Here is a 26,129-nt window from a genome sequence, read left to right as displayed (position 1 = left end):
GCCACTTTATGCATATTTATATGTAATTTCTTTTTCAGGATTGTGTAAAAGTACCTACTGTAACTCGAATGAAAAAAAGACCGCTAAGTAGGTGATATGCAAGAATTTGTAATCTACGTGCCGGATTCAAGCACATCCAGTTCAGATTAAGATAGTTCTATGAGTGTCCCTGGTTGTTCTGAAGCTAGCTCATCAAACATAAGTGACATTGAATATTTTAATTCAGACTTCGATTACAAAGAATAAAACTTTTTCTAATAAAATATTTCTTTATTTGTAAGTTCGTTTACTAGGTTCTGAATAAAACTTTTTCTAATAAAATATTTCTTTATTTGTAGGTTCTGTTAGCTACGAAATTATATTGCATATTTAGCAGTGACTTTTCGGCGAAGTAAAATATCGTGAGATGAGAGAACCGTACATATCCCAATAAGGCCTACCTACTTATGCACTATTTTTATTCATATTCATATTTATTATTAATAATGTACACATACATTACAAGTCAAGTTTACAATGAGTGAAATATATCCTAGATAAAATTATAGTTCTATTGCCCAATTTCTACCCGGTTTTAAATAACTGTTGGACTGCACAGATTAGGCAGTACATAAATGAGACTCTATCTTGTTTGGTACTAAAATTACAGTTGTATTGGGCAGATTCTTAACTAGTTTTAGCAGTTTTGTCAACCGCACTGTCACTTTTTAGTATCTGAGACATAAAAACAAGTGTGTTTTAAAAAGAAAACTAGTGCCTGCGCTAAATCAGAGGATTGAGTTGACGAGCCGACACCACCACCAGGCTCCGTTTAGTAAGCCGTGGTAAAAAACCGGAACAAAAAGGATTCAAGTATCACGACCTTTAGTGTCGTACTATAATCACGTGACCAGTGTTGTCAGCATAGCAAAAACCATAAAATAGCACTGGCACGCCCTCAAATCCCACGACTCTTCTCTTTCCGCACAGACTCTAGATACAAATTGTAGATTCGATAATGGAATGTATTAGGATAAAATAAAGGACCGACAATTTTAAACTTACTAATGCTTAACTACCTAATGAGAAAGGTATAGCTAACTAATCTGGTAATTCCGAATAAATTCCAAAGTTACTTACTAATTCCATCGTGTAATTCCGTTTTAGGAAAAAAATGCCCAAAAACAACATAATATCCCTTATAATAATATCCGTCACACGCACATCAAACCTCCTTCCCATAAAACTTCAAACCTAATTTAAAAACAACTTAAGTATCAAAAGAAAAAACTCAAACGTCAGTCAAGCCGTCACCGAGCCACGATTTAACCAAACCCAAAAAAAAATTATTCAAGTAAAATGGACTGACACAGTAATTAATACATTCGGGAACCCCAAACCCCACTCATGTTCGCTATTTTCGAAACAATTTATACTATAAATGTGTTAAGGGGGTTCCCGACACACCTAAAACATAGTTGCGATTTTATTGCCGACAGGATACCTGTATTATGCCATAGGAGTTATTCAGATACGCCGAAGAGCGACAGTAAGAAAGCTGTCGTCAAAGTGAGTAACCACAGTTAAACTACTCAACAATAAAATAAAACTATTGCAACGGATTATATCGCGTACATTGAATTGATACTATCACGGTAACCAAAGATTATCACCCACATTTAATTTTCTTACACTATTTAATTTCCTCCTCCTCCTCCTCTCGCGTATGAGAGGAGGTCTGTGCTCAGCAGTGGGACGTATATAGGCTGAAATGATGATGATGATGATGATGATTTAATTTCTAATAGTATTTTTCCCTATAAGCAATTTTTTACCAATCCGTATTGTTCGTATACCTCTTACGCTCACTTTCATAATATTTCTCGCTGGTTTAGGGTGCTCTTGACCTGGCCTTTTTTCAAGATTTCCCCGATCTGATCAGAGAAAGTCCACCGAGGTCTACCCCTGTCCCCTTCCAACTCCCCGTTCTACTTCTCCCTTACACACTTTCTTAGCCTTCTTTCACACTATAGTTAAATCATTTCAGATGCATAATTCATCATTAGAACTTTTTTCCAGGTACAAGGAACAAGCACTGAGCAGCGTGTCCGCGTGCGTCTGACCCGCACGTCGGATGTGCCGCGAGTGTTAAAGTTCGTTCGCGAGCACGTTCGTGTTTGGCCTGGTCCGCTGGAGCCTAACCGTCTAGTACTAAACGATTACGTTGCTAGGACTTTAGCTCAGGGTATGTACATCACCATTATCACCAACCATCACAGCATTACTCTGCTCCGTCGTTTGCAGCCTGGCCCGCACGCTATTGATCCTCCCGGCCGATTTCGATCATGGTGACCACTTCGACTCCTAGTTAGCTCGGCGCTCGTATGCCTGAATATGGCTGTCGTAGCCGATCTGTGAGGCAAACCCCCGCGCACATTGAGGGCACGTGAGAACACCAGCCACATACTGGTAGTGAATGGAAGCAGGCTGGCTTGCTTTCAGCTCGTTGCGTTTAGCGTCGAGGTCAACTTTACGTTGCTCCTCGAAATCGTGCACTGTCATGTACCAGCCTGCGCCTGCGCCACAAAGCGCTGCCAAACCATCCCAGTGAGAAGGCTCGCTATTACGAACCTTGTGTACGACTGTAGCTACTATACTACAGTAAAATCACTACACGGGATTGTTATCCCATTTAGGTTTCTTGCTAAATTGGAAATCTATAGCGCAAGTATTGAACAACCAATTTAGCTAGGATCCTCATGCTTCTACCACTGCTCTTGCTGCTGCCATGGTGTATTCTGGGATGGCTTCATAATCTTGTTTAATTTGCTAGCTTTACAACCCGCTCCAAAATCCTCAGTCGAGATCTAATAGCAGCTGTATATACTAGTAAGCACATGTCGGGTGCCCATATCTTCTTGTCTAAGTTTAGATGCTTGACTTAAATTCCTTTGCAGGTCACTCTATGCTAGCAGAGCAAACTCCTAACGCGACTTGCTCCGAGATCCTTGGCCTAGCACTAGTCGCAGCGGTATGTTCCTGGGACGCCGATATACTAGAGCAATGGTCGAAGTGTATACGGTGTACGCGTTCGAAACGTCTGGTGAACTTTACCGCGCACTGTCTGAGAGCTCCGAAGTTATATGAAAATTATGGCGTTGAGAAAATACTGCAGGTCAGTTTTTAAAGAATACCTGCATACGATATTGCAAAATTGTTATTACCTTGGACATAATCATAATGAATAGCGAGTATAAATGGTAAAGTCGTCTGCGTCCATAAAATCTAACAAAAACCTCTCTTAATTCCTTCCTACTGTGATAGGTGGACAAAACCACTTAAGTAGCATGACTTGCGTTCTCGCGCGCTGCTCCATACTGAATACTATACTTGAAGTCGCTACTATGCAAAGGGGTCAGATCTACACTCTTCTTCTTTTTCTTCTCAACATATTTGCATCACTGTTGAACATATGCCTCTTCCATGGATGTCCATGTTGTTCTGTATGCGGCGTTCTCTGCCAGGTCGGCCCTGCCGTCTTTCTAATGTCGTCCGACCATCTGCCTCGTGTTTTTCCGTCCCTTCGCCTTCGATCGGCTACATCTACACACACATATCTTAGTGCCATGCCTTATGGGAAACGATCGCAGAGATAGTTCAGAGCCGGAAACCGCTACCAACTTTTAGTATGTTGTTTGGCATGGCATTGGATCTCCAAAACTGCCGGGAGACGGCGGCGCCGGCCATCTACTTCAGCGGAATGACGTCATCAAAATGACTCCCGCTTCGTTGCGAATATTGCATACTGCACCAAAACTATGTATAGCACATACACGTGTGGGGTATTAAATGAAAACCAATTAAATAAACTATATTTTGTTTATACAAAGTGTATCAAAATATGCAACAGTTTAAGAGAAATTTACAAAATAATAAAAATTACGTAAAAAAATATTCGATTATTTGGGTTTTACAACCAAACCAAAAGTCGGACGATAAAGCAATGTACAACAACATTAAAGATGACGTCTCAAGCTATACACTGATATCAATAAAATCAAAATTGGACCTAATATGTGGAAATTATGCATCAAAATGTAGATATTTGCCCATACAAATGCATAAAAGTAAAAAAAATCCAAATTGGTCATTTTCAGGATAATCCGCATAAGCTTCTAGTATGTTATTAGCAATATGACCTGGATTCTAAAACTGCCGGGAGACCATGTCTGTTGTTCCTCAGTTACAAAAAATGACGTCATACAAATAATCACTGCCGAATTTCGTAAAATGTAAATTATAGCTATACCACGAGTCTCACATACACGTGAGTTACATGTAATGAAAGGTTATTAAATTTAGTATGATTCACCTAAACATTGTTTGTAAAAAAAATGTACGGTTTAAGAGCTAGAAACAAAGAAATACCACTTTTTATGGAAAAAGTAGATGTATATCAATTTTATAGCTAAACTAAAATTGTCAATAAAACGTTGCATATAACATTTAAAAAACCAGTTATTCAACTATACATCACAGTTTAAATTTTACATTTCCGATAAAAACTGTGGAAGTTGTGGAAAAAAAACTAAAGCGCCCCAACAATTCTACCTTAATGCGCTCATATTATGCAAAGAATAGTTATAATTATCGAGTATTAAATGAATGAACATTACATAAAATACATGAAAACGACATTTTCGAATGGAACCATAATTAAAAAGATAATAATTTACTTGATAAGTAAGCAAAATACTGTTTCTTTAAGTACCTAATCTCCTCCTTTCAAAGTCGGTTAAAATGTAGCTTTTGTGACCTGGGCTACAAAGACAAATAAATTGACACCTCATTTATCAAAATCAGTTCAGTTGTTTCATGCAAACGGTACCTACACATGCACACAAATAGCAAATTCTGCCGTAGTCAGACAAAAAATTAAAATTCAATAATTAGACCTTTACTATTATGGCCTGGCGTGGCTTGGCATCTAACGTTGAAACCCTCAGGCCGTAGATGTTAGCAGGCCTAGCGGGCGTCGCCTCGATGAGTTAGCAAGATGCCTTATGGAGGCTTCGAATGACCAGAGGGGTGACCTGTATTTCAAAGGATCAGAGGGAAAATTCTGCCAGCCTTCTCAGCTCAGCCTTGAAACCCTTGCACCATTCAAGATTCCACTTTTATAAGAATACCCAACTGGCGCGTAGTGGCGCAGAATAGGGCAGAGTGACGCTCTTTTGTGTCAGAGGCCAAGATCCTCTTTGCTTTGGGTCACTGAGCCAGTGATGTACGTATGTATAAGGCTAATCGAGGCATAAATATATAATTATGTATCGCATTAAGTGAACTGTTATGGCATTTACCTCGATAAGGCATTTTGAATTAGGCATGTACCTACTTACTGGCATGTAACTTTACATTTCTCTAATAATGTAGCGTTAGGCCATGACAATAAGAGTCTATTTCATATTAATATTTACCGCGACTACAGCAGGAACTGCTGTCTACGTATGTAATTATGTATTTTTTACATGAAACAACTGAACTGATTTTGATAAATGAGGTGTCAATTTATTTGTCTTTGTAGCCCAGGTCACAAAAGCTACATTTTAACCGACTTTGAAAGGAGGAGATTAGGTACTTAAAGAAACAGTATTTTGCTTACTTATCAAGTAAATTATTTTTTTTTTAATTATGGTTCCATTCGAAAATGTCGTTTTCATGTATTTTATGTAATGTTCATTCATTTAATACTCGATAATTAGAACTATTCTTTGCATAATATGAGCGCATTAAGGTAGAATTGTTGGGGCGCTTTAGTTTTTTTTCCACAACTTCCACAGTTTTTATCGGAAATGTAAAATTTAAACTGTGATGTATAGTTGAATAACTGGTTTTTTAAGTGTTATATGCAACGTTTTATTGACAATTTTAGTTTAGCTATAAAATTGATATACATCTACTTTTTCCATAAAAAGTGGTATTTCTTTGTTTCTAGCTCTTAAACCGTACATTTTTTTTACAAACAATGTTTAGGTGAATCATACTAAATTTAAAAACCTTTCATTACATGTAACTCACGTGTATGTGAGACTCGTGGTATAGCTATAATTTACATTTTACGAAATTCGGCAGTGATTATTTGTAAGACGTCATTATTTGTAACTGAGGAACAACAGACATGGTCTCCCGGCAGTTTTAGAATCCAGGTTATATTGCTAATAACATACTAGAAGCTTATGCGGATTATCCTGAAAATGACCAATTTGGATTTTTTTAACTTTTATGCATTTGTATGGGCTAATATTTACATTTTGATGCATAATTTCCACATATTTGGCCCAATATTGACTTGATAGATATCAACGTATGGCGTCAGACGTCGTCTTTAATTTTGTAGTACATTGCTTTAATGTCCGACTTTTGGTTTGGTTGTAAAACCAAAATAATTGAATATTTTTTTACATCATTTTGATTTTTTTGCAAATGGCTCTTAAACGGCTGTATATTTTGGTACATACTGTATAAATGAAATATAGCATATTTAACTGGCTTTCATTCAATACCCCACACAATTATGTGCCATGCATAGTTTGGGTACAATATGCAATGTTCGCAACGAAACGGGAGTCATTTTGATGACGTCATTCCGCTGAAGTAGATGGCCGGCGCCGCCGTCTCCCGGCAGTTTTGGAGACCCAATGCTATGCCCAACAACATATTAAAAGTTGGTAGCAGTTTCCGGCTCTGAACTTTATTCCCATAAGGCATATGACTATCTAATATGTAATAAACATTGACAGGTAACCCTAATAGTACCGCCAGACAAACCGAAGAGTGCAGAAATAGCCCAGGCTTTAGCCAAGAACGCCATCAAGCGTGGGAAGGAGGTCGGTTTTCCGCTGGTACGGTTTGACATCACTAAAGATACTGAGTAAGTTTTTTTTTTATCCTTTTCTAGCTTTCTGAATTTTCTGATAGATTCTGATAGTACCTTAATAGAGTCTTAAACATGTTTTAATCCAGTTCCTATATATTTTATAAATTAAATATTTTAGGAGAGGACAGAGATCTCTGGAGAAATTGGGGGGAGGCCTTTGCCCAGCAGCAGTGGGACACGTAAGGCTCCAAATAATAATAATAATAATTTTTTATAATTTTAGTGCAAAATCTTTGGAAGAACTTAACCTGAAGAATGAATGGTCTGTTTCATACAGGATCATAGATATCACAGATCTCAACCAGGTCGCCGAAGGACGCAAAGAGAACAGAAAGAAGTGAGTGGTTTTTTCTACTAAACTTATTCTAAATAAAGAAAAATAATAAGAAAGAATGGGTAAATTTATCCTTCTCGAGACAACGCATAAGTCCGGATTCATCCTGAGGGTCGTGAAGTTGGAACCTCGACACAGTGTCAATTTTAATCCTTTTGTGCTGAGCGTTTCGACTGAATATCTAGCGACCTTCACCAAGGAGGAGTTTTGCCGAAGGGTGTCAAGTTCCGGCGGTTCCGCGGCCGGCTCCCTGACACTGCGGGGTTGCGAACTGCATCGCGGTCATAATTGTATTTTTAGTATTATGATATATTTTGTAATAGTTTTAATGTATTTATCTATGGGCCAATAGTTGCCTGAAAATAAATGTTTTCATTCATTCATTCATTCATAAGTACTTAGGGTTGACCCATTAGGCAAAGGGCTTATGGTCGTTTCTCAAAAAGTTGGCACCGCCAGGTTAACGTTAACGTTTTTCAAAAATTTTGCATTTTCGCATTTTTTTTTATTGGGATCGTTAAAAGGCAACTTTAACTATTAGAAAATGTGGAAGGGAAGCAATTCCTTCAATTAGTTTAGGAGATATAGGCGTTTGAAATTCAGGTTAATGATATCAAGGACAGGTGAAAGATATTTTGTCTCCAGGTTATCGATAGTAGAAGCAGGTTATCGAGAAATAAGTACAAATTCCAATGAAAATATTGACAGGTTATCGAGAGGCGTCATTAACCTGTGTCCGTTGCCGTTAACCTGGTTTCTTGTCATCGTTCACCTGTAATGAGTGCCATCCACCTGTCCACCACATCATTTTCAATGCCTTCTAAATATAATCGAAAAATGTGTCATCTTCTGTAAAAAGGGACCTTATTGTCCACCACGATGATTAAAATTTTGGATTCTGACCCACCTCACCTTCGATTCGATTCCCAATTTAACAACAAGTTTCTGTGAATAAGTAAACATTCAATCTATTCACCCTGTTCTTCTGTCTATTCACCCTGGCAGTACCTAGTGGAACTCAGGTTTGGTGCAACATAGGCACATGCAGTTTTGGTCATCCAACTCGTCTTGGTGAGCACTTGGGAGAGCAGAACTCAAGATAGAGCTGATGCTGGACCATCGCAGTACCTAGTGGAACTCAGGTTTGATGCAACATAGACACACGCTGTTTTGGTCATTCGACACGTCTTCATGAGGACTTGGGAGGGCAGTACCCAAGATAGAGCTGATGCTGAACCCTCGCAGTACCTAGTGGAACTCAGGTTTGGTGCAACATAGACACACGCTGTTTTGGTCATTCGACACGTCTTGATGAGTACTTGGGAGGGCAGTACCCAAGATACAGCTGATGCTGAACCCTCGCAGCACCTAGTGGAACTCAGGTTTGGTGCAACATAGACACACGCTGTTTTGGTCATTCGACACGTTTTGATGAGGACTTGGGAGGGCAGTACCCAAGATCGAGCTGATGCTGAACCCTCGCAGCACCTAGTGGAACTCAGGTTTGGTGCAACATAGACACACGCCGTTTTGGTCATCCAACACCTCTTGATGAGCACTTGGAAGAGCAGTACCCAAGATAGAGCTGATGCTGAACCCTCGCAGTAACTAGTGGAACTCAGGTTTGGTGCAACATAGACACACGCTGTTTTGGTCATTCGACACGTTTTGATGAGGACTTGGGAGGGCAGTACCCAAGATAGAGCTGATGCTGAACCCTCGCAGCACCTAGTGGAACTCAGGTTTGGTGCAACATAGACGCATGCTGTTTTGGTCATCCAACACGTCTTGATGAGCACTTGGAAGAGCAGTACCCAAGATAGAGCTGATGCTGAACCCTCGCAGCACCTAGTGGAACTCAGGTTTGGTGCAACATAGACACACACTGTTTTGGTCATCCAACACGTCTTGATGAGCACTTGAGAGAGCAGTACCCCAGATAGAGCTGATGCTGAACCCTCGCAGTACCTAGTGGAACTCAGTTTTGGTGCAACATAGACACACGCTGTTCTGGTTATTCGACACGTCTTGATGAGGACTTGGGAGGGCAGTACCCAAGATACAGCTGATGCTGAACCCTCGCAGTACCTAGTGGAACTCAGGTTTGGTGCAACATAGACACACGCTGTTTTGGTCATCCAACACGTCTTGATGAACACTTGGAAAAGTGGTTACTAAGATAGAGCTGATGCTGAACCCTCGCAGTACTTAGTGGAACTCAGGTTTGGTGTAACATAGACACACGCTGTTTTGGTCATTCGACACGTCTTGATGAGCACTTGGGAAAGCAGTACCCAAGATAGAGCTGATGCTGAACCCTCGCAGTACCTACTGGAACTCAGGTTTGATGCAACATAGACACATGCTGTTTTGGTCATTCGACACGTCTTGATGAGCACTTGGGAGCGCAGTACCCAAGATAGAGCTGATGTTGAACCCTCGCAGTACCTAGTGGAACTCAGGTTTGGTGCAAGGTCAGGTCAGGTTAGGTCCGGGTTCAGGTTCAGATAAGAGCCGGGATCCAGGTCCAGGTCCGACTCCGGGTTTGAGTCTAGGTCTGGGTCCGAGTCACAGTCCGGGTCCGAGTCCGGGCCCGAGTCTGGGTCCGGGTCCCAGCCCCAGTCCCAATCCAAGTCAAAATCTAAATCGCCAAACGTGTACTATGCATCGTTGAAGAGTTCTGTTCTAATCATCATCAGCAGTTCCACTTCATCAAATGCGACAGTTTTTAATGAAAATGCTTGATTTTCTGATGTAAATCCAAAAGTCACTATACGCATGCCTTTAAGGTTTGAGGAGTTCCCTCGATTCCTCATGGATCCCATCATCAGAACTCGAGATTGACAAAAATGCAGCTTATAAACTTATCTTGCTTAACAAACATAACGAAGAGGACAAATCGCCAAACGTGAACTATGCATCGTTGAAGAGTTCCGTTCTGATCTTCATCAGCAGTTCCACTTCATCCAATGTCACTTTTGTGAATGTATATGCTTGATTTGTAAATAAAAACACAAAAATCAATATATGTATGCCTTTAAGATTTGAGGAGTTCCCTCGATTCCTCATGGATCCCATCATCAGAACTCGAGATTGACAAAAATGCAGCTTATAAACTTATCTTGCTTAACAAACATAACGAAGAGGACAAATCGCCAAACGTGAACTATGCGTCGTTGAAGAGTTTCGTTCTGATCTTCATCAGCAGTTCCACTTCATCCAATGTCACTTTTGTGAATGTATATGCTTGATTTGTAAATAAAAACACAAAAATCACTATATGTATGCCTTTAAGATTTGAGGAGTTCCCTCGATTCTTCATAGATCCCATCATCAGAACTGGGTTTTGACAAGAACGGGACTAATCTGCATATACTTATACTTTTTACAAAACATTTTAATATATGTCTAAAACTAAAAACCCTCATAAGGTACCTTTTCCCGTGGGACGTCACAAATCTAGTTTGAGTATATGTAACGTGGATTTTAAATAATTATCGATCACCTGTCATATGGCAGGTGAAGGACGCTTCGTTCACCTGCCATTGCATCATTCACCTGACTTTTTTGGACAGGTTAACGAGACTTAAGACAAAAGTACAAAAATTTCAATAATATGCAGTTTTAACAGACAGGATAGTTTTTATTCCTAAATTAACACACAAAAGCGATATAACCGCTATATAATTATATAGTTACGAGTATTAGCTGTGGTATCAGTGACATTAACCTGCCGCAAAATCTCATCCACCTGGCAGTTTTAGCCAGGTGGACGATATGCAGGTGATGGGGAAAATGGCAGTTATATCGCGAATACACAAAATGTATTAGCTTGATGAACTCCATACTTAGGCATATAAAACTAAACTATTGTTTACGTTACATATCTTGATACTAATGCGATAGGTTACATAATTAGCAAGATATCGACTCCAGGATAAAGAGTACTTACCCATTACAAACTCCAATTTCCGATACTTTGTCGTTTGTGTTTTATTTGCGAAGCACAATAACCACGTCTTCGTCCTACCAGGTGATAGCTGATGAGTGACGGCTTCAGCTCGTGCGGAGTGAGACGGGAAAGGTGCGGTGGGGGTTATACAATCGTCGTGAATGTGACGCGCCAGGTGACTGTTAAGAATTGCCTTGGACAAACTTTGAAGCCGAATAACTTAAAATATAAGTATAATATTGTTATGCGATAGTAATACTTTAAAACTTAAGGATATATGTTAATAAAATACGGTAATGCCGTTAAATTAAGTTAATATTTTGTGTGGTTTTCATAGCTCGGAACATCAGTACCTCGCGTTGGGACACGGCAGGTTAACGGATAAACGTAGTTACAATATTTTTTTTTGTAATCAATATTTATTAAATTTTTTTCAAAGTATTAGGCCTCTGTGTAAAAAGTCTCTCTAAATATGTATTAATTTTTTATATATAAAAATAGTACATAACGAAAAAAAAGTTCTAACATAAACCTATTTACAGGTGGCGGTGCCAACTTTTTGAGAAACGACCTTATATCTACAAAATTGCGTATTTAGTTAATTTAAACGAGTAAATACCATGGTAGGCCCAAACTGAGATGGCGAGATGATGGACAGCTCTGCTTCTTGAACAACTGGTCGGAGGAAGTACCAAATCGGGAGTCGTGGAAATTAAGGGGAGAGGCCTTTGCCCAGCAGTGGGACACTCAAATAGGCTAGAAAAAAAAAGCCATATTCGAGTGATCCTATTCTAACGGGGAACGTGACGTAAAATTATATTTTCTCATAAAATCTATTTTTGCTCCCAAATCAGCGGGTCTACCGCGAAAACCGAAATTCGCAAATTGCGGGGATCTTTCTCGTTTACTCTCATTAAGACGTAATTAGAGTGACAGAGAAAAATGCCCGCAATAGACTATCTTCGATTTTCGCGGTTATAGCCCAGCGTGTTCCCAAATCCCTCTTTCCAATATTAAGCTATTTTATATAAAGCTTGCAATTTTATTATGCCATACGTTTCAGGAAAGAAACAAGCAACGTACCCGCTGCTAACTCCGTATCCGTATACACCTCCAAGCTCTGAGTCACAGATGACCCCTGATGGAGTGAGCAAATTAACCTAGATGAAGTCAGCAAGGATATCTACAGCAATTCACAATTAAATTATCAGCGTAAATTAAGCCACCAATTATTTGGTGGCTTTGTGACGGTTTGCTATTAAATTCCTTTTGTATAAGCTTTTTTTTTGTGGTTTTGGGACCCGGGTATGTCCTTAAACTACGTCCAAGACCACCGGTGGACGGGCAGCAGGGTCCCTCAAATTCGGTGTACCCGACTGCGATCGCCAACCCGCCTGCCAAGCGTGGCGATTATGGCATACACCCCCCAAAAAAGGGGGAGGCCTATGTTCAGCAGTGGACGTCTTATGGCTGAGATGATGATGATGATGATAAGCTTTTGTATATTCTCTACATATGGCAGCTCTATACATAGCAGCAATACTTTTAACTTACCTAAAATTAATTTAACCATATTTGGAAATGATGTATACCAAAAATAGAACCGAATAAAAAAAATGTTTTTTTAGAACGCCATGTGTTTTTGACCCATATTCTTTTATTGATATGTGTTATAATTGTTCTTGATTTTTTGAGGCACGTTTTTAGGGTTCCGTACCCAAAGGGTAAAACGGGACCCTATTACTAAGACTTCGCTGTCCGTCCGTCCGTCCGTCCGTCTGTCACCAGGCTGTATCTCACGAACCGTGATAGCTAGACAGTTGAAATTTTCACAGCTGATGTATTTCTGTTGCCGCTATAACAACAAATACTAAAAACAGAATAAAATAAAGATTTAAATGGGGCTCCCATACAACAAACGTGATTTTTGACCAAAGTTAAGCAACGTCGGGAGTGGTCAGTACTTGGATGGGTGACCGTTTTTTGTTTGGCTTTTTTTGTTTTTTTTTTGCATTATGGTACGGAACCCTTCGTGCACGAGTCCGACTCGCACTTGCCCGGTTTTTTTTTCTTACTTTAACACTTCATAGATTTTTCCTATACACAAATCACACTGTAGTTGCAACGTATAAAACGATTATAATTATTAATTTAAGAGTTTCTTCAACGCCACCATCAGACCACGTCATGATACAAGTGAAAACCCTTGAAAAACTAAAATCGATAAATCTAAAAACCTACATGATAAAACCGGCAAATTGCGAGTTGGACTCGCGCACGAAGGGTTCCGCGCCATTACGCAAAAAACGGCAAAAAAATCACGTTTGTTGTATGGGAGCCCCACTTAAATATTTATTTTATTTTGTTTTTAGTATTAAATTTGTTGTTATAGAGGCAACATAAATACATAATCTGTGAAAATTTGAACTGTATAGCTATCACGGTTCATGAGACACAGCCTGGTGACAGACAAACGGGCGGACAGACGGACAGACGGGTGGTGGAGTCTTAGTAATAGTAATATTAGGGTCCCGTTTTTACGCTTTGGGTACGGAACCCCTAAAAAAGGACCCCGACGAATAGAACCTCTTAATTGAAGTCTTAGAAACTAAAATGCTAGCTCTTATCATCCAGTAGTTTCGTTGACCCGACGATTCGACCTTGCACAAATCGTTGCAACGTTGCATTTAATAAGTTGGACCGACCTGTCACTAGAACGTCCATTCAACCGAAAACCGAATGAAAGTGAATCAATCTTCACAATAGTTATTGTTAAAGAACCCACAGATTTTAATCCTACTAGATGGTACATGGAACTAGAACGAATACCTCATGTCTTGCACCATGTCACCTAATTTCGATGGATGCGACGGCATATTTCAGACAGTTGTGATCTCGTTCACAACTTTATAGTCTACAAAAAAAAGATGAGCATGTTTAACGATTATTTGGAGAAAAGAGAAATTATTAAGTATTTTTTGTTTGCAAAGGAATGCTTTCTGGTTGGTCCGAATAACGGAGTCTTACTCGATGTCGGAATTCTGGAGAAGTCCAGGAAACTTCTTACATTTTATAGGCTTAACCTTTAACTTACTTTGTTCTAGAAAGGTAGGTACCATTTTGCGGAGTGTCTGTGTCCTAGAAGTCGGTTTTTTCTTTCTTTATTTAAATTTATTTTTGTTCGTATGTTGCATAATGCGGCGTCTGTTGGGGCGTAATCTGTGGCTGTGGCGAATCTAATTTATAGGAAAATGGAAGATGTTATGACACCTGTGGCTAATCATATTCCGGTTTGGAATTGTAACGGTTTAAATGTAACGGAAATTGGGCCTATTGTTTTTTCTGCTTTTGTTATGCGAATTAGGCTAGACTGTAGACCGATTCGCAAAACAGAGTCTAGACTCTAGACTCCAGGTAGGTACCTATAGCAAAATATGAGAAGTTTTTTTTGTGGGTTTTTGTCGGTGGGTTGGTATTATTTCATTTCATTTAATTTATTCATAAACAATAATACAATTGTGTCTGAATGTTACATTATTATCTAAATAAGTCATGCCTATTTACAATTTACAAATATTCATTTACAATTTTGCAATAATACCTATGGTCATACTCATAATACATAATTGAGCCTATTATTAAAATTAAGGTCATTATCATTAGGCATTACTATAAAATACTACGCACACTAGTTTCTAGAATTTATATACAGACAGCAGCAGAAGTTACTATGCGGACGAGGTGTTAAAATGTGATCTGAGCACAAGAGTGTAAATCACTTTGATCACTGCCGCTGCTACCGTAAATGTTTTTACGACTTATTAAAAATATGTTTTATTAGCATTCGGAAATTGTCCATCTCAGGATGTGGATCGATTTGGCTGATTTTATTTTTTTTAGGGTTCCGTACCTCAAAAGGAAAAAACGGAACCCTTATAGGATCACTCGTTCGTCTGTCTGTCCGTCTGTCACAGCCTATTTTCTCGGAAACTACTGGGCCAATTAAGTTGAAATTTGGTACACATATGTAAATTAGTAACCCATATATGGACATGTTTATTTTATAATTTTAAAATACATAGGTAGGTTCGAAGTTATTTAAGAAAATAGCCAAAAAATGACCACCCTCCCCCCCCTTTATCTCCGAAACTACTTTGTCAAAAATATTGAAAAAAATACACAAAATAGTTCTTTACCTGTAGATGACAGGAAAACCTATTAGAAATGTGCAGTCAAGCGTGAGTCGGACTTATGTACGGAACCCTAGAAACGCGAGTCCGACTCGCACTTGACCGGTTTTTACTAAGTAAACACGCTAGCTAACATTGTAGGTATTGAAATAAAAGAAAAATAAAATAAAAAATTACAGTCTCGGACGAGACTCTTCTATTTTACCCTTAGGTAAGTAGTTAGACATAGACATAGAACATTTTTATTTAACATCACATGAAATGGCAGAGTTAACGGATAGTGTAACATATTTTTTACAGATAAACCTAAAATTAAGACTTAAAAACTAAGAAATCGAATTGGGGGCTTGCCTCAGCATAATATTGCAGTGTAAGTATTTACTACAACTCTGGTTTTCAGGCAAAAATGTCTCAATAGTAGGTACAATTCAGTCAAAGAATTAATTTAAAATGATGCCATATTCTAGATTGCTCGATCGTTTGTCAACTTTTACTCAATTTGTCAATTCTTTGGCTCGTATTTAAATCCCAACTGCAACACCTTGCCCGATCCGCTTGACGGAATACTGCAATTGATACGTTAAAAAATGACCTTTCTTTAAAAACCAATCAACTCTTAACTGAACAATAGCAGTTCTTATATCTTTGGAATAAGGTTGAAGAAGTGTCAGTTAAGTGAGATAATTGTTAGGGTTATTCTTGTGAAAGATCTAGTGGATGTAATGTTTGATTTGTATAAAATAAGTAGCAGTTAGAAATGACTGTTCGTCAGTGCTGCGTTTGGATAAGGTGAGTTTGTGTTTAAATTAATCGATTATTTGCATAAATAAACTAAATAAAATAAATATTGTAGGACAAATCGACCTAGTGCCACAGTAGACTCAATAAAGTTTATTTTGTCGGTGCTAGAAGAACGATATGAAATTCATATTGACACTTCTTGCCAAAAATTGGAGTCAGTTTCAATATAAATAATAAAATTATAAATAAATATCAGGGGTTACTTACACAGATCAACCTAGCTCCGAACTAAGCAAAGCTTGTAGAGTCTGTGCGGAAAGAGAAGAGTCGTGGCAGAAACGGGAACTAACATTTTAAATTTTATATGGCAATCAAACCTTTGACACCTGTCTTGTAAAAAGTAAACAAACTTCTGTCATTGTATATTTTTATTAACAAAAACCGCAAGTTTTATGTATATAATATTTTCAAAACACGATAAAACCGTACATAAAGCACAAGGAAAATTATATTTAACATTGTTCGGTTTTGTCAGCGGGAAGAAAACGGCTAAAAGCCGACTATCGACTTACAAAAAGTCGCGGAACGTGTTTGCGCTATTCGCGGGTATTGATGTTGTATTTAATATTAAATAACTACCTATTTAATAAGCCCCCTAAGTAACTTGTCTCCGGTACATAATCGGTAAGTATATTCATTCAAAATATATTAATTTTCATAAATATGCAGGTCATTCATGATCTTTAAAATAACTGACAAATAGTCTTGATACTTGCTATTTTATGCATATTTATATGTAATTTCTTTTTCAGGATTGTGTAAAAGTACCTACGGTATCTCGAATAAAAGACCGCTAATTAGGTAATATGCAAGAATTCGTAATCTACGTGCCGGATTCAAGCACATCCAGTTCAGATGAAGATAGTTCTATGAGTGTCCCCGGTTGTTCTGAAGCTAGCTCAAACATAAGTGACATTGAATATTTTAATTCTGAGATCGATTACAAAGAATAAAACTTTTTCTAATAAAACATTTCTTTATTTGTAAGTTCGTTTACTAGGTTCTGAATAAAACTTTTTCTAATAAAATATTTCTTTATTTGTAGGTTCTGTTACAGTTGCCTCCAGAAACTCGCGAACTAAATTGACATGAGTTTGACAAATAAAATGATACCAGGAATAGCAAAGAAAAAATAGTCAGGGGTATATGTCGATAAAATGATATCGATAAGTAAGATGCACTTACTATCCATGTGATAATTATAAAGGGGTCACAAACGATTTCGATTTGTATGAATGTGACGAGAAAAGTGCTTGATTCGATTGTAAGATTGTGATGTTACCAATCAAATCAGGAGGTGCGGATGTGAAACTGACAAATTTCAATGTTAAGACGAAACAGGAGCTGAGTTTTAAATATTTTAGGTAAATATACCCATTTCGCTAGCGGAAGCGGCTCCTAAAGCTAGCGCGATAAGGACAAGCCGGAAAATCCTGCGTAAAAATCTCAAAAATCGAGGTTTCGTACTCGACTGTTTCCTCCTCCAAAACTTAACCAGTCGTAACCGAATTTGGAAATCAAAATGATTATGAAATTATCTGTGCCGGACCGTTTTGTTTTTTGGCTAATTGATATTATTTTCGAATACTACGCCTCTCATTGCGGCATAGTCAATGAGGCCATTTTGGCCATTTTTGAAAGGCTCTAGCGCCTTAAAAAACAAAAATATCAAAAAAGCAAAACGGTCCGACACAGATATTGACAATATTAATCTGTGTTGAAAAAATCATTGCTCTAGCATCAAATCAAAACCCACGGAGGAAACAGTCGAGTACTTTTGTATGGAGATATAACCACTCCTGTTGGCTCTTAATATGCAGGTTTGGGGGCAAGTTGTTTATATCAAGAGCTCGCGGTTGTCGCCATAAATCTAAAATTGGTGATTTAATTTTATACAATGTGACCGGTAGATGAGATTGATCTATAACATTCTAACTTTCACTACTTCTGATTTGTATGATATCTTTAACCATATTAAACTATACATTTATATTCAAAGTTATCCTAATATCCCACATACATAAGACGTATGGTCACCCTAATTAGAAAGAGATGCAACGGCCAACCTTGACTTCTCATGTGGACACACTTTTTGGCCAATGTCCGCCATCCAGTTTACTGTCTACGTCCGTGGTTATCACCTACAACTTAAATGTTACTCTAGCTGTAAGTTTTCCTAACAAATAAAATAAATATAATAAAATATTTATTTAATTACCTACAATATGTTTATCCAATATCCTTGTACCTATTACTATAAAATTGCATAATTTTCGAAATACCAAGTAACATTTGTAAAATAATTTAAATAACTTAAAGACACATTTTAACTGATCGCGCAACAGTAGCGCCGCTAGCGGTGAATTCGCGCGATATTTTCTAATTCAAACTTTTTTGAAAATATCGATATGTACAGCACTGGCCAAACTGTGGTATCATTTGTGCACATTGACCTGTCAATTTAGTTCGCGAGATTCTGGAGGCAACCTTAGTTACGAAATTATATTTCATATTTAGCAGTGACTTTTCGGCGAAGTAAAATATCGTGAGATGAGAGAACCGGACATATCCCAATAAGGCTTACCTACTTATGCACTATTTTTATTCATATTCATATTTATTATTAATAATGTACACATACATTACAAGTCAAGTTTACAATGGGTGAAATGTATCCCAGATAAAATTACAGTTCTATTGCCCAATTTCTACCCGATCTACCCGGTTTTAACAGTTTTTTAATAACTGTTGGACTGCACAGATTAGGCAGTACTTATGTACTGTATTATGTATTTATATGAGACTCTATCTTGTTTGGTACTAAAATTACAGTTGTATTGGGCAGATTCTTAACTAGTTTTAGCAGTTTTGTCAATCGCACTGTCACTTTTTAGTATCTACAAGTGTGTTTTAAAAAGAAAACTAGTGCCTGCGCTAAATCAGAGCATTGAGTTGACGAGCCGACACCACCACCAGGCTCCGTTTAGTAAGCCGTGGTAAAAAACCGGAACAAAAGGGATTCAAGTATCATGACCTTTAGTGTCGTACTATAATCACGTGACCAGTGTTGTCAGCATAGCAAAAACCATAAAATAGCACTGGCGCGCCCTCAAATCCCACGACTCTTCTCTTTCCGCACAGACTCTACTATGGCTGCTAGGCGACCATATACATACATAGGTACTTATATGTATCTTTGATATGAGTAGTATCATTTTATTATGACGTAAAATTTTAAAACTGCCAACTAAATAATGTCATGTGGTACCTAGCCTAGCATTGCCATTCTTGTCCCAGTGTTTCTCTTACCCTATCTAACCTTACATAGTTTCTTCTGCTGGCAATACTACTTAATAAACAAATAAATAAATAAACCAATATATTTTTTTAATGTATCAGGAACTATGGCGTTCAAGCTAATTGTTTTAGCAGCTGCGCTGCAACTAGCAGCATGTAAACCAACCCTAACGCTCGAAGATATGGAGGTAGCTGATGATACAGAGGCAGTGGGGTCTTACGTGAGGGAAGTCCGAGCGGCGGCGGTAAGTGTGCTAAATTTCTAAAATTTCGGTATCAAATCAACAAAGTTACCTACAAGTTCATGTGGGGATCTAATTTAAAACCACCATATAAAGAAATCTTAGCGCTTGAAAAAAGCGCTGGTTGCCTAACGGTGAGAGCCTGCGACTGGCAATCCGGAGGTCGCTCAAACCCGGGCTCGTACCAATGAGTTTTTCGGAACTTATGTACGAAATATAATTTGATATTTACCAGTCGTTTTTCGGTGGAGAAAATTAGACTAATCCCAATAAGACCTATAGCTTACCCTCTGGGTTGGAAGGTCAGATGGCAGTCGCTCTCGTAAAAACTAGCGCCTATAATTCTAGGAGTTCGTTGCCAAGCGGACCCCAGGGTCCTATGAGCCCAGGGTCCTATGAGGCAAAATGCCGGGACAACGCGAGGAAGATGATGACAAAGAAACCTTAGATTCTGCTAATTCACACCTAATTGTAACTTCTAACGCAGCCTCAAGACTATCACAAATCGTACCAGAACGAGGGAGACGGCGAGATCGGCTACTCGCGCAAGAAGCAGGGAGGCGGCAAGAAGGGGTACCAGCACTTCGACAGCTACCACAAGAAGGTAAGATAATAAGTACTGAAGTTTTATGATGATGACGATGATGTCCTCCCAGACGTATCCATCGACGGCAACATTCATTCATAAACTAAGAAAGGTCTTAACTATGTACATATTACGTGCATGGGTGTGAGCTCGCAAATCCAAATTTGAAGTTTTATAAACAAGGTGATGGTATTAATAATAAGCAACCTATTCTGATAATCAAATTTGCTTTAATAAGTTAACTGTGGAGAAGACAGGCGAATAAAATTTTAAAGTATCTTCGTATTGGATGTTGAGGTCCAATACCAAATTTCTTTTAAAATTCAACACATGGGGATACTGGGCACACAGTTTTTTCACAAATATTTATGTGTTTCAATGTTCTAGTTCCTATCTTCAACGGTTGACGCTGTGTGTTGTCAGTAGCTAGCTAGGTTTAGCTGTTTCGCAGTCATAGATTAAACTATTTTCTATTCCCAGGCTGGTGACAACTACGAATTCGAAAAGCAAGACTCCTTCGGACACGACGACGGCGGCAACCAGGGCGCATACAGTCACAACCACGAAAGAAGAGAAAAAGGTGACAATGACGCTAATGACGATATTCATGACTTTAGTGAGGATAGGGAGGCTGATGACGGACAGGGCGCGCACAGTCATCAATACGCGAGAATACTCACCTTGGGTGGCAATGTTTATAAAGATACCAATGACTATAATAGGGAGGCAAATGATAACCAGGGAGCTCATAGCCACCAATACGAGAGAATAGTGGGTAATAATGGTTATGGAAATATTAATGACTATAATAGGGCGAATGACGATTATCAGGAGGTTTATGACGATTATGACGTAAGTGAGGAGGATGACGGGCGTTCGGCGAAGATAAGGCGTCCGCGGCCTTGGAAGTTTATTAGACGGCTTGTTAGGTGGTTCTTTTAAAAAATTATCATAACTTTTTTTCTTCATTACAAAAGACTCAAAAGGAATAGCTATGAAACTTTACTGTGATGTTATCAGGTATGTTGTAATAAACTGTTTATTATAAACTATTGCTGTTTCATTTATCTAATTATTTTGCTTACAGCCAAGAAGGAGAAGTACAGAGAGCCGGAATACGAAGGAGAAGAAAGAAGCAGCGGGGAGCAGAAGGATGAACAGAAGGATGAACATACTCATGAGGAGTTAAAGTAAGTTTTAGTTTCCTGCCTATTTCTTTAAATTATTTTTCATCACACTCGCTCAGTAAATGTGGAATTGCACGCAGGTTTAGCGGAAGTTATAGAAAAAGCGTTCTCCCTAGGGAGTTATGAAGTTTCTAGTGCCATAATTAACAGTTTTTTGTCTTTATACTTAATTTTTGTATCGCAAGTGTGATGAAAAACATTGTGTGTAACTCGGGGCGTAATGATATTGCAAACTCGAGTCTATAAATCGCTCCGGCAGCCGTCGCGATTTAACTTACTCTCGTTTGCAATATTCAACTTACGCCCCATGTTGCACAATGTACTTTTTCACCACACCAGCCCGTAAAGGGTCTCTTACTTATTCAATAACTGATGAGAAATTTGCATTATATCCACAAGCGCGGCAAAGAGATTTAATGCAAATTTTGAGTTGTATTCCTTGTTGGCTTAAATAATTAATTTTCAAATGATGATTTTGATTGATAGATGATAAAATTAAATATTTAATAACGTTAATTTGGATTTGATTTGCTTTGATTTGGTTTGGTATTCTGCAGTTAGTATTTTCCTTGCGTTGGTGTGGTGAAAAATGCTGTGTTTTACTCGGTGGCAAAATTTGTTTAACCCTCGTGGGTTATAACTCTCGCTACTCTCGTGGTTCAATTTTCTAATTTTTCACTTGTTCGGTTATCAATATGAACAACTTTGCCCCCTTTGTAAAACAACAGTTACGATAATACCTTGAGAAAATTATAAATGTAGTCTAGCAAACCAATTAGTCAAAATGCCTTTTGCGCCTACATTATAGGTATTTTGCTGCCATTTCCTAGTGACAGATTACTAGGTATGTCAGACTTTTTTACTTTGCTGCTTATAAATTTACGCTTCTATTAGAGTCTGTGCGGAAAGAGAAGAGTCGTGGGATTTGAGGGCGCGCCAGTGCTATTTTATGGTTTTTGCTATGCTGAGAACACTGGTCACGTGATTATAGTACGACACTAAAGGTCATGATACTTGAATCCCTTTTGTTCCGGTTTTTTACCACGGCTTACTAAACGGAGCCTGGTTGTGGTGTCGGCTCGTCAACTCAATCCTCTGATTTAGCGCAGGCACTAGTTTTCTTTTTAAAACACACTTGTTTTTATGTCTCAGATACTAAAAAATGACAGTGCGATTGACAAAACTGCTAAAACTAGTTAAGAATCTGCCCAATACAACTGTAATTTTAGTACCGAACAAGAGAGAGTCTCATTTATGTACTGCCTAATCTGTGCAGTCCAACAGTTAAAACCGGGTAGATCGGGTAGAAATTGGGCAATAGAACTGTAATTTTATCTGGTATATATTTCACCCATTGTAAACTTGTAATGTATGTGTACATTATTGATAATAAATATGAATATGAATAAAAATAGTGCATAAGTAGGTAGGCCTTATTGGAATATGTCCGGTTCTCTCATCTCACGATATTTTACTTCGCCGAAAAGTCACTGCTAAATATGAAATATAATTTCGTAACTAACAGAACCTACAAATAAAGAAATATTTTATTAGAAAAAGTTTTATTCAGAATCTAGTAAACGAACTTACAAATAAAGAAATATTTTATTAGAAAAAGTTTTATTCTTTGTAATCGAAGTCTGTCACTTATGTTTGAGCTAGCTTCAGAACCAGGGACACTCATAGAACTATCTTCATCTGAACTGGATGTGCTTGAATCCGGCACGTTGATTACGAATTCTTGCATATCACCTACTTAGCGGTCTTTTATTCGAGATGCCGTAGGTACTTTTACACAATCCTGAAAAAGAAATTACATATAAATATGCATAAAATGGCAAGTATCAAGACTATTTGTCAGTTATTTTAGAGATCATGAATGACCTGCATATTTATGAAAATTTTATATATTTTGAATGAATATACTTACCGATTATGTACCGGAGATAAGTTACTTAGGGGGCTTATTAAATAGGTAATTATTTAATATTAAATACAACATCAATACCCGCGAATAGCGGAAACACGTTCCGCGACTTTTTGTAAGTCGATAGTCAGCTTTTAGCCGTTTTCTTCCCGCTGAAAAAACCGAACAATGTTAAATATAATTTTCCTTGTATTTTTATGTACGGTTTTATCGTGTTTTGAAAATATTTTATACATAAAACTTGCGGTTTTTGTTAATAAAAATATACAATCACAGAAGTTTGTTTACTTTTTACAAGACAGGTGTCAAAGGTTTGATTGCCATATAAAATTTAAAATGTTAGTTCCCGTTTCTGCCACGACTCTTCTCTTTCCGCACAGACTCTATAGATCGCTTCTAGAGAGTGTTGAGGCTTTGGAAGATGAAATTCCCTTCCCTATCAGAAAACGAAGAGATCTTGCCTTGCAAAGAAAACAGAAAATACCTATTTTAGCGATGAAAGTATTCTAATATGTATAGAGGTGAGATTAAAAACTGATTTGATTGTTTAATTATAAATTATGATACACTGAAATATCTTACTTTAATTTTAACTAATTTATAAATAAAAAGTCGCAAATGTATGACAGTATACTAATGGTTCACGCCTACTAAACTTTTTTGTTATAAGTAGATGATCAAACAAATCTTATTTAATATCTTAAGAACGGGTCACTCACGTATTTTAAGTCGAAACCGCTCGACATGTTTCACTCCGTACCGAGGAGTGTCATCAGGAGCTTGCGTTTACGGTGACGGACAAACAAATCTTGTCAGTAGAAAAAGGCGCGAAATTCAAATTTTCTATGAGACGATATCACTTCGCGCCCACGTTTTTCAAATTTGCCGCCTTTTTCTACTGCTAAGATCTGCGCTTGACCAGCTGATATTTGCCATCTTTTTAAATTACTTTTTTTTTCAGAGAGGGCGCCAGCGATGGCAACGGCGGCATTGAAGCTCACGGCCACGACCCAAAAGATTATATTCTCCCCGAAAAATATGTTTATGGCGAAGGAGATGAATTCAACTTCTAGAATATAGTTTAAATAAATACTTATTTGACTGATAGTATTTAGGGCTGGGTAGTTATAAGTTTTTCTTTGCATGTACCTATTAAATATAGTAGGTCAAGCAGATCTCGTCAGTAAAAAAAGGCGGCAAATTTGAAAAATGTAGGCGTGAAGGGGTATATTCTTATAGAAAATTTGAACTTCGCGCCTGTTTCTACTGACAAGATTTGCTTGACCATCTATAGTAATGTATTTCTACAGTTGGCTAAAACAAAAACAAACTTCCGAATGATCATGGCATGAAATGAAATATCGAATGGCAGAACCGGATGCTTATGTAGAGTAATAGACCAAAATAAACCAAAAACATAATTATTAATGACCCAACAACAAGTTATTTGTCAAAGGACTGTCTCATTTCAATAATGGACAGAGAGAATCATACTATCTTTCTCCTAAACTAGTACTAGCACCCAAAAGAAAAGGATGAATATGTTTTCCTGGTTCTTAATGACTGACAAATTGGTTTGACCAACTGTGTGTAAAAAATGTTGCAAACAATAAAATGACTGACGGAAAAAACATGTTTTATTTACACAGCGACAGGTTGTCAGTAGAAAAAGGCGGCAATTAAAAAATGTTGGCGCGAAGAGTTGACTTCCCGTAGAAAACTTTAATTTCGCGCCTTTTTCTAGTGACAAGTTGGGTGTGTTTCAATATACTACTACTCTTTGGTTTCTGTATAATAGGAAATATTTGGCAAAGCTCTGCGTAGGTGGCACATACAGTAAACAAACCACATTGACACATCACACGTCACGTCAATCACATGGCCTACTTTATCTAATCTCTCTATCACTCTTGCGTATTCGAGCGATAAAGAGGCAGATAACTAAATTTCGATTTTCACGTTTACCGGTAGGCCCTTGTTAACAAACCGCCTTGATGCATCAATGTCATATTTTATTGTCTGTGAAAACTTGTCAAAAAAGTAAAAAAACAGTAAGTCAGTCTATGAATTTACTGAGTCGGTAGTGCTGCACTCTGGCGGCAGAACATTGCAGTCAAGGCCCCAACGTTGTCTGTTCTCTTTGACGGCGCAGCAACTATAGTCGCACCAAGAAAAGTCTGCAGCGGATTTGATAGCCCACGCAGAGTAAGGCACTGGTCCCACCGCGAGCTAGTAAGCTATGAGCTATCGGCCATAAACACGAATAAAAGATAAGCACTCCCGTGTAAATAAAAGAGACACGGCGATATTTATAGTTACTCGCCCAGCGGTGAGCTATAAATATCGCCGTGTCTCTTTTATTTACACGGGAGTGCTTATCTTTTGTTCGTGTTTATAGCCGATAGCTCATAGCTTACTAGCTCGCGGTGGGACCAGTGCCTAAGTGTTATTTATACTTACGTCATAATCTCATAGAAGTTTGACGCTTAAAATTCCATCGTTAGCGCTCACTGCAAATAGCGATGAAAAGGACCTGTGTATAAGTTCGAAACTATAATAGTGCAATTTTAATTTTGGTCACGACAAACATGTTCTATGACATTCTGCAAAAAATCGTGCGTCTTGATTCCGCTAAAGACACGTCGTGGGAGGAACTGGAGCGCATATTATGGAGGTACCTGCTTATACAATGTAGGT

General features: G+C 38.0%; 2 protein-coding genes across 2 annotated transcripts; both read left to right on the top strand.

Annotated features, from left to right (window-relative positions):
- The first annotated feature begins 1,332 nt into the window (after nucleotides 1–1,332).
- LOC134667083 (uncharacterized) lies at nucleotides 1,333–12,479 on the top strand. Its single transcript, XM_063524374.1, has 6 exons — nucleotides 1,333–1,548; nucleotides 2,059–2,224; nucleotides 2,937–3,154; nucleotides 6,780–6,910; nucleotides 7,140–7,253; nucleotides 12,266–12,479. The coding sequence occupies exons 1-6, from the start codon at nucleotides 1,387–1,389 to the stop codon at nucleotides 12,324–12,326; spliced, it is 852 nt and encodes a 283-aa protein (XP_063380444.1). The 5' UTR covers nucleotides 1,333–1,386; the 3' UTR covers nucleotides 12,327–12,479.
- A 3,634-nt stretch (nucleotides 12,480–16,113) lies between these two features.
- Nucleotides 16,114–24,574, top strand: LOC134667084 (uncharacterized). Its single transcript, XM_063524375.1, has 6 exons — nucleotides 16,114–16,181; nucleotides 19,593–19,735; nucleotides 20,220–20,336; nucleotides 20,799–20,898; nucleotides 21,406–21,508; nucleotides 24,394–24,574. The coding sequence occupies exons 2-6, from the start codon at nucleotides 19,598–19,600 to the stop codon at nucleotides 24,503–24,505; spliced, it is 570 nt and encodes a 189-aa protein (XP_063380445.1). The 5' UTR covers nucleotides 16,114–16,181; nucleotides 19,593–19,597; the 3' UTR covers nucleotides 24,506–24,574.
- The last annotated feature ends 1,555 nt before the right edge of the window (nucleotides 24,575–26,129 follow it).

This window comes from Cydia fagiglandana, chromosome 8 (assembly GCF_963556715.1).
Source record: "Cydia fagiglandana chromosome 8, ilCydFagi1.1, whole genome shotgun sequence".
Taxonomy (NCBI): domain Eukaryota; kingdom Metazoa; phylum Arthropoda; class Insecta; order Lepidoptera; family Tortricidae; genus Cydia; species Cydia fagiglandana.
The sequence above is the reverse complement of the archived record's forward strand: the minus strand, read 5'-3'. Positions and strand labels throughout refer to the sequence as shown.

Bases quoted from the DNA above. Each gene is read 5' to 3' on its own strand.
- LOC134667084 (XM_063524375.1), top strand. From the start codon at position 19,598: ATGGCGTTCAAGCTAATTGTTTTAGCAGCTGCGCTGCAACTAGCAGCA. The intron at 19,736-20,219 runs GTAAGTGTGCTA...CTTCTAACGCAG, and splicing joins GGGAAGTCCGAGCGGCGGCG to CCTCAAGACTATCACAAATC. The intron at 20,899-21,405 runs GTGACAATGACG...TTTTGCTTACAG, and splicing joins CCACGAAAGAAGAGAAAAAG to CCAAGAAGGAGAAGTACAGA.
- LOC134667083 (XM_063524374.1), top strand. From the start codon at position 1,387: ATGTTCGCTATTTTCGAAACAATTTATACTATAAATGTGTTAAGGGGG. The intron at 1,549-2,058 runs GTGAGTAACCAC...ACTTTTTTCCAG, and splicing joins GTAAGAAAGCTGTCGTCAAA to GTACAAGGAACAAGCACTGA. The intron at 6,911-7,139 runs GTAAGTTTTTTT...TTATAATTTTAG, and splicing joins GACATCACTAAAGATACTGA to TGCAAAATCTTTGGAAGAAC.